Source organism: Rattus rattus, chromosome 17 (genome assembly GCF_011064425.1).
Source record: "Rattus rattus isolate New Zealand chromosome 17, Rrattus_CSIRO_v1, whole genome shotgun sequence".
Classification (NCBI taxonomy): Eukaryota; Metazoa; Chordata; class Mammalia; order Rodentia; family Muridae; genus Rattus; species Rattus rattus.
The window spans coordinates 13,357,124-13,371,126 of record NC_046170.1 but is presented as its reverse complement, the minus strand read 5'-3'; the positions used below and the strand labels follow the sequence as shown (position 1 = coordinate 13,371,126).

At 41.1% G+C, this 14,003-nt stretch overlaps 1 protein-coding gene across 5 annotated transcripts in view; it reads right to left on the bottom strand.

Annotated features, from left to right (window-relative positions):
• Phkb (phosphorylase kinase regulatory subunit beta) overlaps positions 1–14,003 on the bottom strand; it is a 175,650-nt gene that overhangs the window by 67,848 nt on the left and 93,799 nt on the right. For all 5 annotated transcript variants that reach the window (XM_032887767.1, XM_032887766.1, XM_032887768.1 and 2 more), the window contains 4 exons: positions 12,915–12,972; positions 11,642–11,719; positions 9,778–9,936; positions 75–169 (listed from right to left, as the gene is read on the bottom strand). In XM_032887767.1, the coding sequence (XP_032743658.1) occupies positions 75–169; positions 9,778–9,936; positions 11,642–11,719; positions 12,915–12,972 (390 nt within the window). The remainder of the gene's footprint in view (positions 1–74; positions 170–9,777; positions 9,937–11,641; positions 11,720–12,914; positions 12,973–14,003) is intronic.

Genomic DNA, 14,003 nt, shown 5'->3' with positions numbered 1-14,003 from the left:
ATAAAAATTTTCCTCTAATGAACTTTTAAATGTCTTTGGTTAAATCTAAATTAATAATGAAAGCATCTCTTTACCTGATTAGAGAATCTCATGCTCACGTTACGTTGATTCTGAAGTGGGACAAAGCGATGGACAGGGTCAATGTCTTTAGGACTGATTAACTCATCAGCTGAAAAAGAAGAAATCAAGTGATGTTGTCAGCAAACATACACAGCGCTGTGCGCCAGAAGAGAGAACAGTAGGGCACTTCACGCAACAAGAGAAAAACACCCATTTTTCTCTCAGCACATTCCCTGAGAAACAAGCTGAGCTAGGACATAAGATGAATGCAAGGACTGAAACAGCAAGAACTGTACCTTTCACTACAATGCAATGAAACAAGAAGCTCCTAACAAAGGAATTTCAAAAATTCACAAATATAAGGAAATTCAGTGACATCCTCATAAATAACAATGGTCAAATGGAAAAATCAAAGGAAAACCAGAAAGTCCTTGTAGGCCAGGTGACAGAGCTTCTGCTAGTACCTGGTTCCCATCCCAGTACCACCCAGGCCCAGAGAGGAGGAGGAAGACGTAGAGCGAGCACTGCTCCTGGGGAAATATTGCCATTTGTGTACTTATTAAATAGAGTCAAATATGGAAGCAGTACCCTAGCTTCCCATCTTCAGATGGTGAGAGAAAATTAAATAAAAAGAAGCAGAATGGAAATGATAAAGCTTGAAATTAATGAACTAAAAGCAAAAAAGAGAGAGAGAATATTGAATCAAAACCAGACTTATAAAAAGCTAAAAAAAACATACTGAGGAATGGCTAAACTGATCTGAAGATGCAAAAAAGAGGAACCGAGAGAAAACATGGAAAGATCAAGGTGGGAACACTATGTCCAGCCTATGTATGATCAATACAGAGTGTACAACCACAAGCCAGGCAGCCTGGGTGAGACAGCAAATCCTGGAAAGACACACACTCTGGAAAGTAGCTCGAGAGGCACACGCAGAGAACTGAGCGCATTTGTAAAAAGTAAAATGATTGAGACTTTAAACACTCACATACCTTCATACACATCCTCCTTCATGTATACATACAAAACACACACATGTGTACATACACACACACTCACATATTCAAAGACGACCAGTTTAAGGTTTCATTGGTGATGTGAACCAACAGGTAAAGAGAAATTAAAGTCAGTCTTTCACTAACTTTTGCACAGATAAAAGGGTAAGCATTTTCTAGTTCACAATTGCCAAGTTATAAGGAAACTATAAACCCAAAATCCCTATGAATATACACGCACAAATTCCTTTTTTTTTTTTTGTATTTTAGCAACAAAAGTTTTTCTGTGTAGGCTTGGCTAACCTGGAACTCACTCTGGACACTAGGCTGGATTAGAGAGAGATCCACCTGCCTCTGCCTCCAAGAGCTACATACAAATACTTAACAAAACGTTAGCAAACTAATTAACACACAAAAGGAATTCTATACCAAGGTCACATCGGATTTACCAAACAAATGCAAAGACAGTTTAATAATAAAATATCAATTATTATAATATATCAATATAAAAAGGCACACATGAGCACTAAACTATAGGCGCTAGACTGTAAGCCTGGTAGAAGCTTTTTTGACTTATATTTCATAAATGTTATATCCTTTTGTTCTTCAAAGGACACTATCAATAAAGTGAAATGATAGTCCGGAAAATGGCAGAAAGTAATTATGTTCCTGAAGTGACTTATATCAAGAATATATAATGAGTTCTTATAAGTCAGCAATGATAAAAACTCAATTTAAAAGCACCCACATAACTGGGTTCCTCCAAAGAAATTACCAATAAACATATGAAAACTTGCTTAGAAACATTGATAGTTTGGGAATGTTAAGAAATACCCACGTGAGGAACTAACTCACACCTGTGAGGATAGCCATAATACCGGTAACAGCACTTAAAACCGTTAACAACAGAACTGGGTGAGGATGCAGAGCATGAAGGACCTCGGCCGCTGTTGCAGGGAAGCAGAAGCCACCATGTTGGAAGGAATCTAGAAAAGTTGCTCAAAATGTGAAGGCATCAAAGCAAGCATATGACTAAAAATAATCCTTTACTACATACCCATCTCATAGAAATGAGAATGTCAATTTACATGTGAAAGTTGAGAGCAGCATTATTTACGATAGTTTCCAAATGGAAACACCCCACATGTTGAAGCAGGGCGGATGTGACTGGTGGCCATGCCTTTAATCCAGCACGGAGGCAGGGAAGTCTCTGTTGAGTTTAAGGCCCACCTGACCTGGTCTACACAGCAAGTTCCAGGCTAGCCAGGGTTAATATAATGAGAACCCATCTCCCCAACAAACAACAGAGAGGTTGGTGGGGACATGATGGCTTATCCTCGGGTCAGACCATAGCACTGTGTGAGCAACATCATGAAAACGTTGCTGTGTGTAAAATGTCAGCATTAGTCATAATTCAAGACGGTTTTAAAAATCCAAATTATTAGCCAATCAATTAAATGAGGTTGTATTTATAGGAAGAGATGTTCTCTGCCATAAAAAATAAAGTGCTGATACAGGTTTCAAAATCTTAATAACAATATGCTAAGCGGGGGAAGTCAGACATAAAAGGACACAAATGTGACTGAGCTTACGGGATGTTCCGAATAGGCAACAGCAAGATTAGTGATGGCCAAGCACAGGCAGGTCTGGCTAACAGGTCAGTGGTCAGAGGAAATTGTGTGCATTATCTTACATGTTTACATGTGCACATTATCTCACTTATGTCCACACACCTAGACAGGATTAGTTAACTGTAAAAGTGAAATTAACTTCTACTGAAACGCACTGGCACACCTGTGCTACACGCGGCCTACAGAGCATGCTCACTTCACTGTCATCCTGAATGCTGCCATGATCATATACAACAGCTGCCGAGTTTGCTATCAGAGTGTTTATAGCCACAGATTCTTTCTTATTTCTTCATTTTCCACAATGCTTTAGGTACTATGCTTTTAGGTAACGGATACTTCTGAAAAACAGACCAGGGAGGGAATGACTGTAAAATCCTCTGCAGCTTTGGAAATATTTTTCCATTACAGTTTATTTTGTGATGACTCTCAAGCAACTGTAAAGTTGTCCAAGAAACAAAATCACCAAAGGATATTTTAGTAACTCCTGGGAGTTCTTGATAACAATATGAAAATATTCCTAACAGCAGAAAAACCTGCAAGGGTGAGAACCCTAAAAGGCGAGTACTAAGGTCTAAGTATTAGCTAAACACTAAGGTTCTATTAATTCCAACAACCTGTTCATTTTACGGAACACAAGTACTTACGCAAATTGTTCACAGCTAACATAACAGATGCACTTTTATTTAGAAGGAAAAAAATTTGTTTTCAAAATCAAAAGCAACAAACCCAGGCTTCACTGCAGCAGACATTCACATGTTAAGAATTTATTGATTTCAGTTTGGCTTATGATGCAGGGGTGATTTGTATACTGATCGTCTAAAAGAGCGGGCCATCCACTTATATAATATCATCACCAGGTGAAAACCTTCCCACAACTGACAAGTACTTTATAATGTCTCACTGCTATCCTATAGAAATGAAGTGCTTTTACTTTTTTATTTGTAAATGGTGATAGATCAGTTAAGAAAAGCTATATCCTTAGGAAACTTGAATGCTAATCCACTAAAATAGAAACTAAATCATCTGGTTAGCTAAGTCCCTAAGAGACTTATTTGCATTTCTTCAGGCACTACTTCTGTGTGTATCTGTACATTCCAGTTCATTCAATGTGCATCCTGAACACCACAGGCTGTGCACTTTCTCCTTCATGCCGATGTCCCCAGTACTGGGCACAGTGCCTTAACCCCCAAAGTGCAACCTCCCTCGAATGACTCACTAAACAAAACAAACTGGTCGCATGAGCATGCATTGAAACACTAATGGTTGTCATTGCATTAATTTCCACAGTGGTAAAAGTGACAAATATCCTTAGAGGATCAATACACACACACATGCACAATAGTGATTTTTGTCACTCGGGAGACAAAGGTACAGGTCCTTACGGTGCCAGTTCAATGGCATACATTTTCTCAAGAACAGAGATGAGCAAAAAGAAAATATAAATGGTCAATGACTGAATAATTAGCATTACAGTGAACAACGGACAAGAGAGGAATGGCTTTTTACAGTAACAACCTCAAAGGTCCTACAGTGTCCAACCTCAAAGGTCACAGAAATTAGCAAAATGATCAATAGAAGGAAAATCATAATTTTAATGAAAAATTTCTAGCCCTAGTAGCAATTAAATAAAATGTTTTAGTTTTAAGAAAACCACTCATCAGTACAACAATCTGCCTGCTGTACACTTCAGTTAACTGCAGCCTCGCAGATACCCCAGTTAGAATGACTACCATTAAGAAAACAGAAACCGGGGTTGGGGATTTAGCTCAGTGGTAGAGTACTTGCCTAGCGAGCGCAAGGCCCTGGGTTCAGTCCCCAGCTCCGAAAAAAAAGAAAACAGAAACCAGCAAGGACGTGGGAAGAGTGACCTATACCCTGTTCATGGGAAGGTAAACTGGTGTGACTACTGTAGACATCAGTGCGGGTCCTCGAGAGAGAAAGACCATGTGGCATCTGTGCTACTCCTGGGCGTACATGCAAAGGACCCTACACACTGCATAGACACCTGCTCACCCACACTTCATGCTGCTCTGTCACAGTAGCTCTGAAACAATCACCCACGATGCCGAATAACTGATGGACACACGGTGAAAATGGTGTGTGTGTGTGTGTGTGTGTGTGTGTGTGTGTGTGTGTGTGTGTGTATGTATATGAAATTTTATTCAACTATAGAAAATGAAGTTTGCAGGGGAGTGGATGGAACTGGAGATTCCGCTGAGTAACCCAGGCCCAGAAAGACAAACACTGATGTCCTCTCACAGGCAAACCCTAGCTGTGAGTCTTCAGGTTCGTATGCTCAACCTGCAGTGTCTGTAGAGGCTAGGAAGTCAGAAGGGTGCAAGGGAGGGTGATGGGGAAGAAACCACAGAAGGGCAAGTAATAGAGCATATGTGATAAGAATGTACGGAGGAACACGGCATAGAGAGGTCTACGCCCAGATGGCAGTAAGAGGGAATCTTAATCCAAACTAAGAATATATGAAAAAGCTTTATGGAAACAATCTATTGTATAAGCTATGTTTAAAAATATAATTAAAAATTAAGACTGGGTGTGGCACATGCCTTTAATACTAGCATTTGAGAAGCAGAGGCAGGCAGATCTCAATGAGTTCAAGGCTAGCAATGGCCTCCATAGCAAATTCCAATCTAGCCAGAGCTACAAAGTGACATCCTGTCTCAAAAAACTAAGCCAAACCAAACCAGCGAATAAAAACCAATTAAGTCTTTACACAGATGGGTAATGAGCCTGGGTAACCCTGCTACCATAAGCCACAAATCATTAAACAGAACTCCTGTTCTATGAATTGGTCAGTGTAGTCCCAGAGGCTCCCAGAGGCCATTGCCATTGCTATCAGCTGCCCCCAGAGCCAGGAATTACTAAAGACGCCTACTACTGTCACTAAAGACCCTGCTTATTATAAATGGCACCACACATATCATTTAACAGAGAAAACAAGGGGTTGGGGATTTAGCTCAGTGGTAGAGCACTTGCCTAGCAAGCGCAAGGCTCTGGGTTCGGTCCCCAGCTCCGAAAAAAAAAAAAAAAAAAAAAAACGAGAAAACAAGTTGGAACTGACCTGAAAACCTCTCCCTTCTGACAAATTTGGGAGTACTGGGAGGTGCTATCCAGATTGGTTGGGGAAAAAAATCGTCACCAAGCTTACCCAATGTTACCTGTGTTCTACACTACCAACCTGCCAGGTAAGCTGTATCTAGGGAAACAGGGGCATGGCTATCCTGGGGGTAACAAATAGCTTGCTGACTTAATCTGAGGCTTGATCTTGAAGACAGAATTCATACCTAGTGTGATAAACCTGGACAAGAGCCCATGATTGGGGGCTTCCTTCAAGCACCTGTGTGGTGGAGGAACGGCAGACACCAAACTGTGAGTAACGTTAGAGCAGAGGTTGAGGTCATGAGGCCCCAAGGTATTTACATTTGAAGAAATGATACCATGTAGAAAACACTTGAAAGGAGCACACAGTAAACTTACTTCTTAAAGACAAAAGAGGAAAAGCTATTGGGCGAGGATAGTTCCTCATTAACAGTTAATTAATAGTTCCTCAATGCAGCTTGACAAGGAGGTTTGGGGGTAGAAATGTGCAGTTTGTGGAGGAAACAGCCATGATAGAAACACAAAAACTGGTCAAGGCTGTGTCACACCTTCAGCCATCTTAAACAGACGTTGGATTCAGCTTTTCTAGGGGTTAGACAGGAGAATGTGGAAATGTACTTGTATCCAATGGCAATGGATACTGTAACCTTCTTCTATTTGTGATGGTGACTGGGTATGACTAAAGACTAAACTTTGATTACAAACTAACTTTGGAGCTGGACATGTTGGCACACGCCTTCAACCTAGCACCAGAGGCAGAGGCAGGCAGAATCTTGGCGTTCCAGGCTAGCCTAGTCTATATAGTGAACTCTAGGCTGGCCATGGCTACACAGAGAAACTCTATCTAAAGAGCAACAAACCCCTACTTGGACTAATGCTCATAATGCAATAACTCTGACAGCCGGTGTTTTGTCTGTGTTATTATTTAAAGAGACCGTGACTGGAGAGGACCTACTACTATGGTTGTCTTGGTAACTGGACACTCGGCCAGTGCCTCCTCCTTAGTGTTTATACGTACACCCATAGATTACTGCTGCTTCCAACCTCAGTCAGCAACGCTGCTTTCTGTAGTGGGCAGTGGTTAAAACAGTGACCTATAACCAGTCACAATCGGTGACTCAGTCAGAAAAGGGGACATCTTTACCATTCTTCCACCTGCCACCTCAGTGCTCAGGGGGTATGTAAAGAGGGGACAGAAAGAGCTGGGGGAAGTGAGGAGTATTATAAATGTCATCTGGGTATGTCAGGGCCATTACACTCAGGAACTCACGGAAGCTGTGGACACCCAGAATTCCTGCTCAAGCTGAGGTTAGAGCTGTCAGCACTTCCATGTGGACGGGAGTGAGAGATCACACTCACATGGGGTTATTGGCGATTAATAGTCACAGGAAGGGGCAGGCGTTTTCATGACTTGTATAACCTCTGTAAAGTTGTCTATGCATCAGGAAATGAACCCTGGCCAATGCCAACCACTGGGAAGATGAGAAAGTAATGGGAGTAAATATGATCAAAATAAATTATATATTGTATGGAATTATCAAAGAATAAATAAAATATCAGGAGAAGGCTCGACTAAAACTAAGGAAGTATGAAAAAGCCTCACAGAAACCCACTACTTCATTAGCTGCCTTGAAAAGTACTCTCTATTCTATAGCAATCTTAGCCAATTAGTGCTAAAGTTTCCAATTGAAACAAGAACTGAAATCATTACAGATGACAAGTCAAATAGACCTTAAAACGTGCCGTGTGATTAAATACACGTTTATAATTTACTTATTAAATAGAAACTCTCACTTTTTAAAAGTTCATTTTCTAAGAAAAAGGATGTATTGTAAAAAATGAATCAATTTCAGAAAACTAAATTCGGAAAACAGCAAACATATTATCTTGCTTGATCACTATAAAAGGCACATAATTCTGTTGCATAAAACTCACTTAGGGACACACACACAGCCTAGTGTCTTCAGTAGACTTCAGTAGGATAAAAACTGACCTGAATTAGCGAAAGTCAGCACCTTTCTAAAGATTCACTTTGCTATTATTCTCATGTAAAAACACTAACTCCAGTTAACTGCCTATAAAATGTCATTGTGAGGATATGAAACCGAGGTCCCTTTAATGAATAAATACAACTTTATTAGTAAATATGATATCTAGAATCTTATGACCATCCATGAACATTGGGAGGGTTATAAAGAATTCAGGGCAGCAGCTAAATAGCCCAGCCTGTAAATGCTTGCCCTGCACACGCAGCAGGGTGATACAGCTAGGCCAACATGGTGGGGCACAACACAGCTTTTCCTCTTCCCAGAGGAAAATGAGCGTATGGCTTCATGAAGTGTGCCCCTGCGTGCTCTCTATACATTTCAGAACGTAGGCAGGAAAGAAAGAGTTGTCTTCTAAGGCAGCGCAGAGCGTGTTCCGGCCACTGAATAGAGACGGAAGCATGGTTGTCACATTCCTGCCCACAGGAAAACGCTGCCCTGCTAACGACCTGCAAACACTCAGCATGTTGATTTGGAGTGAGAGTGAACAGGATTTTTCTGCTGAGGGAGAGCTGGAGAGCATTCTTAACTTCCTCTTTTCTAAAGGTCAGTTTGGGATGACCATGGGGAGTGCAGCCAATACTGCTTCCTGGTTCAACAGCTTCCCCAGGGCCTTTGTGAGGTCACCACTCTTTCCAATAGCAGCAACTCCAACCTGGATATTTACTCAACACCAGGCAGAAAAGGTTTACGGCTTCAAGTCTCAGGTTCGAGGACTCCATTTTCAGAACCAGAATCACAGAAACGATTTCCCACATCCTTTATAGTCTCCAGGTACAAAGAAGCTTACAGCTGCAAAGCAGTTCTTGGTCTACCTCAGGTAACTGCTCCTAGACTAAAACGTGTGTAATTAGCACACAGTCTCAAAAACCTTCCTATTCACACCAATTAGACAGACATAAGCATTCTAGTCACTAACAGTCTGTCTTTTCTACAAACCTGGAAGGAACAACTGTATAAATAATATTTACCGAGACAAAACAAAGCAAAAACCCCTTCCCTTTAATGAAAGCAAACTTTCCTAATGCTGTTAATTAGGGTCAATGCACACGACTTGGAAAACCACTGGAAAGAAGAGAACCGGAGAGAGTATCGGTTTGAGTTCTTTCCCTCGTTTTCTTGTCTGCTCTTGTGTCATGTGTACGAAAGCCTCAAGCTGAACTCTGGGAGTCTGGCCTCTGAAGTCTTCTCTCCTCACAGATAATAAAAACAAGCCAATGATGATCCCTCTTCCAGCACAAACACACGTTTAAATGTAAATTCTCAAAACCACAAGGACAATAGTATTTTATACAGTGAGACATTTTGTTTTTTTAGTTAGCTCAGTTCATAATCAGTCATACATGGATTGTGACTCTACAATGACAGCCTTTTTGATTAAAATGTTATTAATATTAGACATCTTGTAGAAGTATGGGATAGAAAGCTGCAAAGTAAGTCTTTTGTCTTTGTTAAATTTGCTCATGCGTATTCTGATTCAGTTGTAGAAATAGCTAAAAAAAATTCAAGGAATTGTAAATAAAGTTTTATTAAGCCACTAGGAGAGAAAGCAACGTATATTTACTGGAGAGAAAGAGACCTTCCAGAGACGACCACATGGCTGACTGAGGCAAAGTTCACACGTGCCTGCTGGGGTGAGGGAGTCAGAAACGGCCTCATCTCAGGGAAAGCAACTGCAGTTTTCACAGCCTCCTGCTAGAAGCTCCGAGCTAAAGGTGGACACAGTCACACACGGTCACAATGTGCTTTACTTTATGGAACTGTTGGACACCACTGTTACCTTTCCGATCCAGAAACTCACCAAAGAACTAACGGTGTGAAGTTCTGCCCAAATCCAATTCCACCCAAAGGGAAAACATCACCCGAGATACATTTATTCCTAACAACTTGATAACAGAGAAAGGAAATAGGTTCCCTGTCTTCTCCACTTACCTAGGAGTTTTGCAATGATATAAAGAGCTTGTCCCCAAAGAAACAATTTCCCATCACGGCCACAGTTACTAGGAAACCGCTTCTGACTACCAGGGTTTCTTTGTTCATATTCTACAAAGTCAGCTGGCACATAATAGTACTTTGGTACAACAGGATATCCTAGAGGTAAAAACAAAACAAAAAAACAAAATTACAACAAAGCAGTGCTCTCCCCAAATTTCTCCTTGAAGAATCCCTGAGGACAGGACAGCAGGGACAGAGGTGGCTTGTAAAGGAGCATATCCAGTGAGCTACAAAAGTGTGACACTCTGATCCTCTCAGATACTGTTAGGAAAACTATATGGAGAAGACTTTCTTGACTTTAGAATGAATCCAATAGTATGTTAGGCTTTAGTCAGTTATGTATGTGTGTCTCCTCTAACAGCAAACAACTTTAGTGTTTCTCTTTCTCTCTCTCTCTCCAAATATATATATATATCCAAAAATTTCAAGTATTTCATTATTGCAAAATTTCTCAATAAGACATATTGAAAACATAACTCTTTAAAATTTAGTACTGATTTTTAATTTAAAATTCTTTATCAATAAAGATAAAGAACTTTTAACATTTACAAGCATTGAAAGGGTAAAACAAAATATGAAGTATTAAATTGAGGTATTCTGGAACCAGGTGTGCATGTGCGTGTGTGCGTGCGTGTGTGTGTGTGTGTGTGTGTGTGTGTGTGTGTGTGCGCGCACGCGTGCGCGCGCGCCCACAAAGTTCATGTGCAACAGGAATGGGGCCCAGTGCTGTGAATGACAGTTCATACATTATGTCCATAAGACTTTGTATATGTTTTGACAAGCACATCAAAATTTAACTTACATACAATTTTCAAAGCTCACAAGACTATAATTCTATTAATATTTCCAAATCCCAAAGATATCTAGACTACTATCCTTGAATTCCTTTGGGTATTATACCATTTTGCCTTTTTATGGGCCTTGCTGTGCCTTGCACTTTGACTATTTCTAAAACATTAAAGCCATCTTCTAAGAGTGGCATCTCGGTACAAGGGCAAACATCAAAACATAATGCTAAAAGCCCCAGACGTGTCTCTGAAGAGGAGTCTAGATGCCCAGTCCATGTTCCTGCCTTAGCTAAGAAAGGTCTGTTCAGGCAGCCCTTTCCATAGCTTCAGTCGCTGTGTGGCTAGTCCTCTGTCAACGAGACTCCCAAACTAGAGTCGTGGAAAGAAGGCAATCTCGCTTTAGAAACTGCCTCCTCCATAAGATGTGACTGTAAAGCACTTTCTTGGTTAGATGGGAAAGGACCCAGTCCACTGTTCTGTCCCTGGGCTGGCTGCCTTATATTCCATAAGAGAGCTGAGCACGCTAGGGAGGTGAGACACCCCTCCGAGGCCTCAGCTTAAGCTCCTGCCCAGACAGCAATACGGAAGTGTAAATCAAATAAACCTTTTCCTCCCCAACTTGCTTTTTGGTCATGGTGTTTCACTACAGTAATAGAAACTAAAACACTCACATAGCCATGCAATTTTGATGACCTGGCTAAAACCTAGGAGTGTTACAGAACTAACACTACAGAGAGTAATGGAACCATACTGTAAACATCACAGTTGTCCGTGTGCAAGCCACCTCACTCTCACGACAGTCAGGGACACCCACAGTCATGACCTTCCCTGTCGTGCCTAAGGAACTGCTTTTGTAAAACACACTTGTTAAACTAAACAGGGATTATTCTAATTTCAATTGAGGTCTCATATATTTCAATCTAATTTAGATGAATCTTATGAAGGGCTCATGCACACATTTCAAATGAGCAAGGAAACACTGGTGGGAAGAATTCTTGATAAAAGAACTGTACCTTCTGTGGTCTGGTGAAGCAAAGGTGTCAACAGGTCCTGATATTCCTTGACTTGTTCAAGATTGCCTCTAAAAACACCTAAAACATAAAATACAAACCCCAACACCGGCTGCATTTAATAATCAGACAAAGATTTCCCCTTATTAAAAACTCCTAAGCCCTTTAAAAATCATTGTGCCAAGGTTTATGTAAATGAAAACAGAAAACTAAAGAGAAATGCAAACATCTATGACATTTATATAGCAACTGATTTTCGAAAGTCATGCTAGCACTTAGAATTAAACCTTGAATTAATTGAAATTTCACTATACTTAAGCATAAGTGGCACAGATATTCAATATCATAGCACAGAATCATGACTTCTAAGACAAGCCTTTCTTTGTGTATGAGCAAGATACCAGCATCACGATGAATGACCTTCTAGGTGGTTTAAAACGTTCTTTAAGCATTCGGAAGGCTGTCCTCTGACTCCCCAGCCTAGGCTGTGGCATGCGTGCCCCCGTTCTTACAAGAATTCATGCATGTCATAAACACTACACATACGGGCTGGAGAGATGGCTCAGTGGTTAAGAGCACTGACTGCTCTTCCAGAGGTCCTGAGTTCAAATCCCAGCAACCACATGGTGGCTCACAGCCATCTGTAATGGGATCTGATGCCCTCTTCTGTGTCTGAAGACAGCTACAGTGTACTTATATATAATAAATAAATCTTTTTTTTTAAAAAAAAAAAACACTACACATACATCATACGCACATACACACAGTTTTAAGAATGCTATAAAGATCTGACATTCACTCAAAAAGCAAAACAACATAAAAATAGAGTTGTTGCCATCACTGAAGTTCTAATTTATTGCTAGATGAGTGGAACCATTCATTTCAGCTGTCTTCATTGTTTTTATTTAGTGTGTTTGTGTGTGCCTGTGTTCAAGGGAACATTCAGATGAATATGTATGTGTGTGCATGTGTGTGGAAGCCAGAGATTGACACTGGGCGTCTTCCTTAATCCCTCTCTGACACTGTGAGGTAGGCTCTCTGGGCCTGAGCCTGGCGCTCACTCATCTGGTTGACTCGTGGCTTTCAAGGACCCACCTATTTCTGCCCCGGCACTGAAATTACAGCCGAGTGCTTTCCAGGCAGGTGCTGGCAACAGACACAGGTTCCCATGCTTGCGTGACAAGCGCTTTACCCACGGAGCCATCTGCCCAACCCTCGGCTATTCTTCAAGCCACTCGAATTCTGCATCTTAAATTTTAGGAAGACGTTCACTTACCATCGATCATCAGGTAAAGGAAGAATATGGGGAATTCACATTCGATGCCATCAAACAGCTAAAAGAGAAAGTGAAACATTAAGATGTCTTTTAACGAAGCACAGCAACTACATTTTAGGTTACATGCAAGGGACTTATTCACAGTAGTGAATTCAGTTTGAGACCAGTTGTTCTCTGTGTACTTTTCAGAACTTTTATTCGGAAGCGCATTCATTCAGCTCAGTAACTATCGGTCACTAAATGAGTATGTGCTAAGTCCTCACTAACACCCAGTACTAACTAGAGCAGTGGTTCTCCACCTTCCTAACGCTGCAGCCCTTCAGCACAGTTCCTCATGGTGTGGTGACATCCAACCTTAAAATTATTTCACTGTTCATAACTGTAACTCTGAGACTGTTCTGAATTGTAATGTAAATATTCAGAATATTTGATAATGTGGACCCCAAAGGGATCATGACCCACAAGTTGAGAAACACTGAGCCAGACAGAATACTGGAGACAAATGTTAGACATTTTGCCCCAAGAGGCTCACAGCTCAGTGGGGAGGCTAGGAAATTTATAAATAACCACTGCACAGTCTACACTGTCCATTCACAGCACACCGGGAACACAGATTAAGAAAAAATATCTGATTCTGTCTTGAGCATCAGGGAAGGGTCATATGCCGAGAAAGCAGCTACAGTGACACATGGGACAAAGAGTGGATATGACAGTCTCACGGGAGATGCAGCACGTTAGAGAAGCCACCACAATTCACTAACTCTAGAGTGCACACACGGGAGCAGGAGGCCAGTGAACCAGAGGACACTGAGAAGGGTCAGCGTCTTTCTTATGCTGATTCCCAGGCTGGGCAGTTGGCAGAACTTAGGAGACATGGAGCAAGAAATAAGGAAATCAACTCAAAGCCAAAAGAACAATTCAAAGAGGAAAAATGACGCCAAACCTCAGTGTCTCAATTTGGGCAATGTAACTCATGTACAACATAGGCTATGTTGTACCATACCCAGCCTCCACTAACCTGATGGCAACTCAAGAGATAATCCTGTCCAGTGTCAAGGTGGGTGACAACATTGTCCCATGTTATCAACT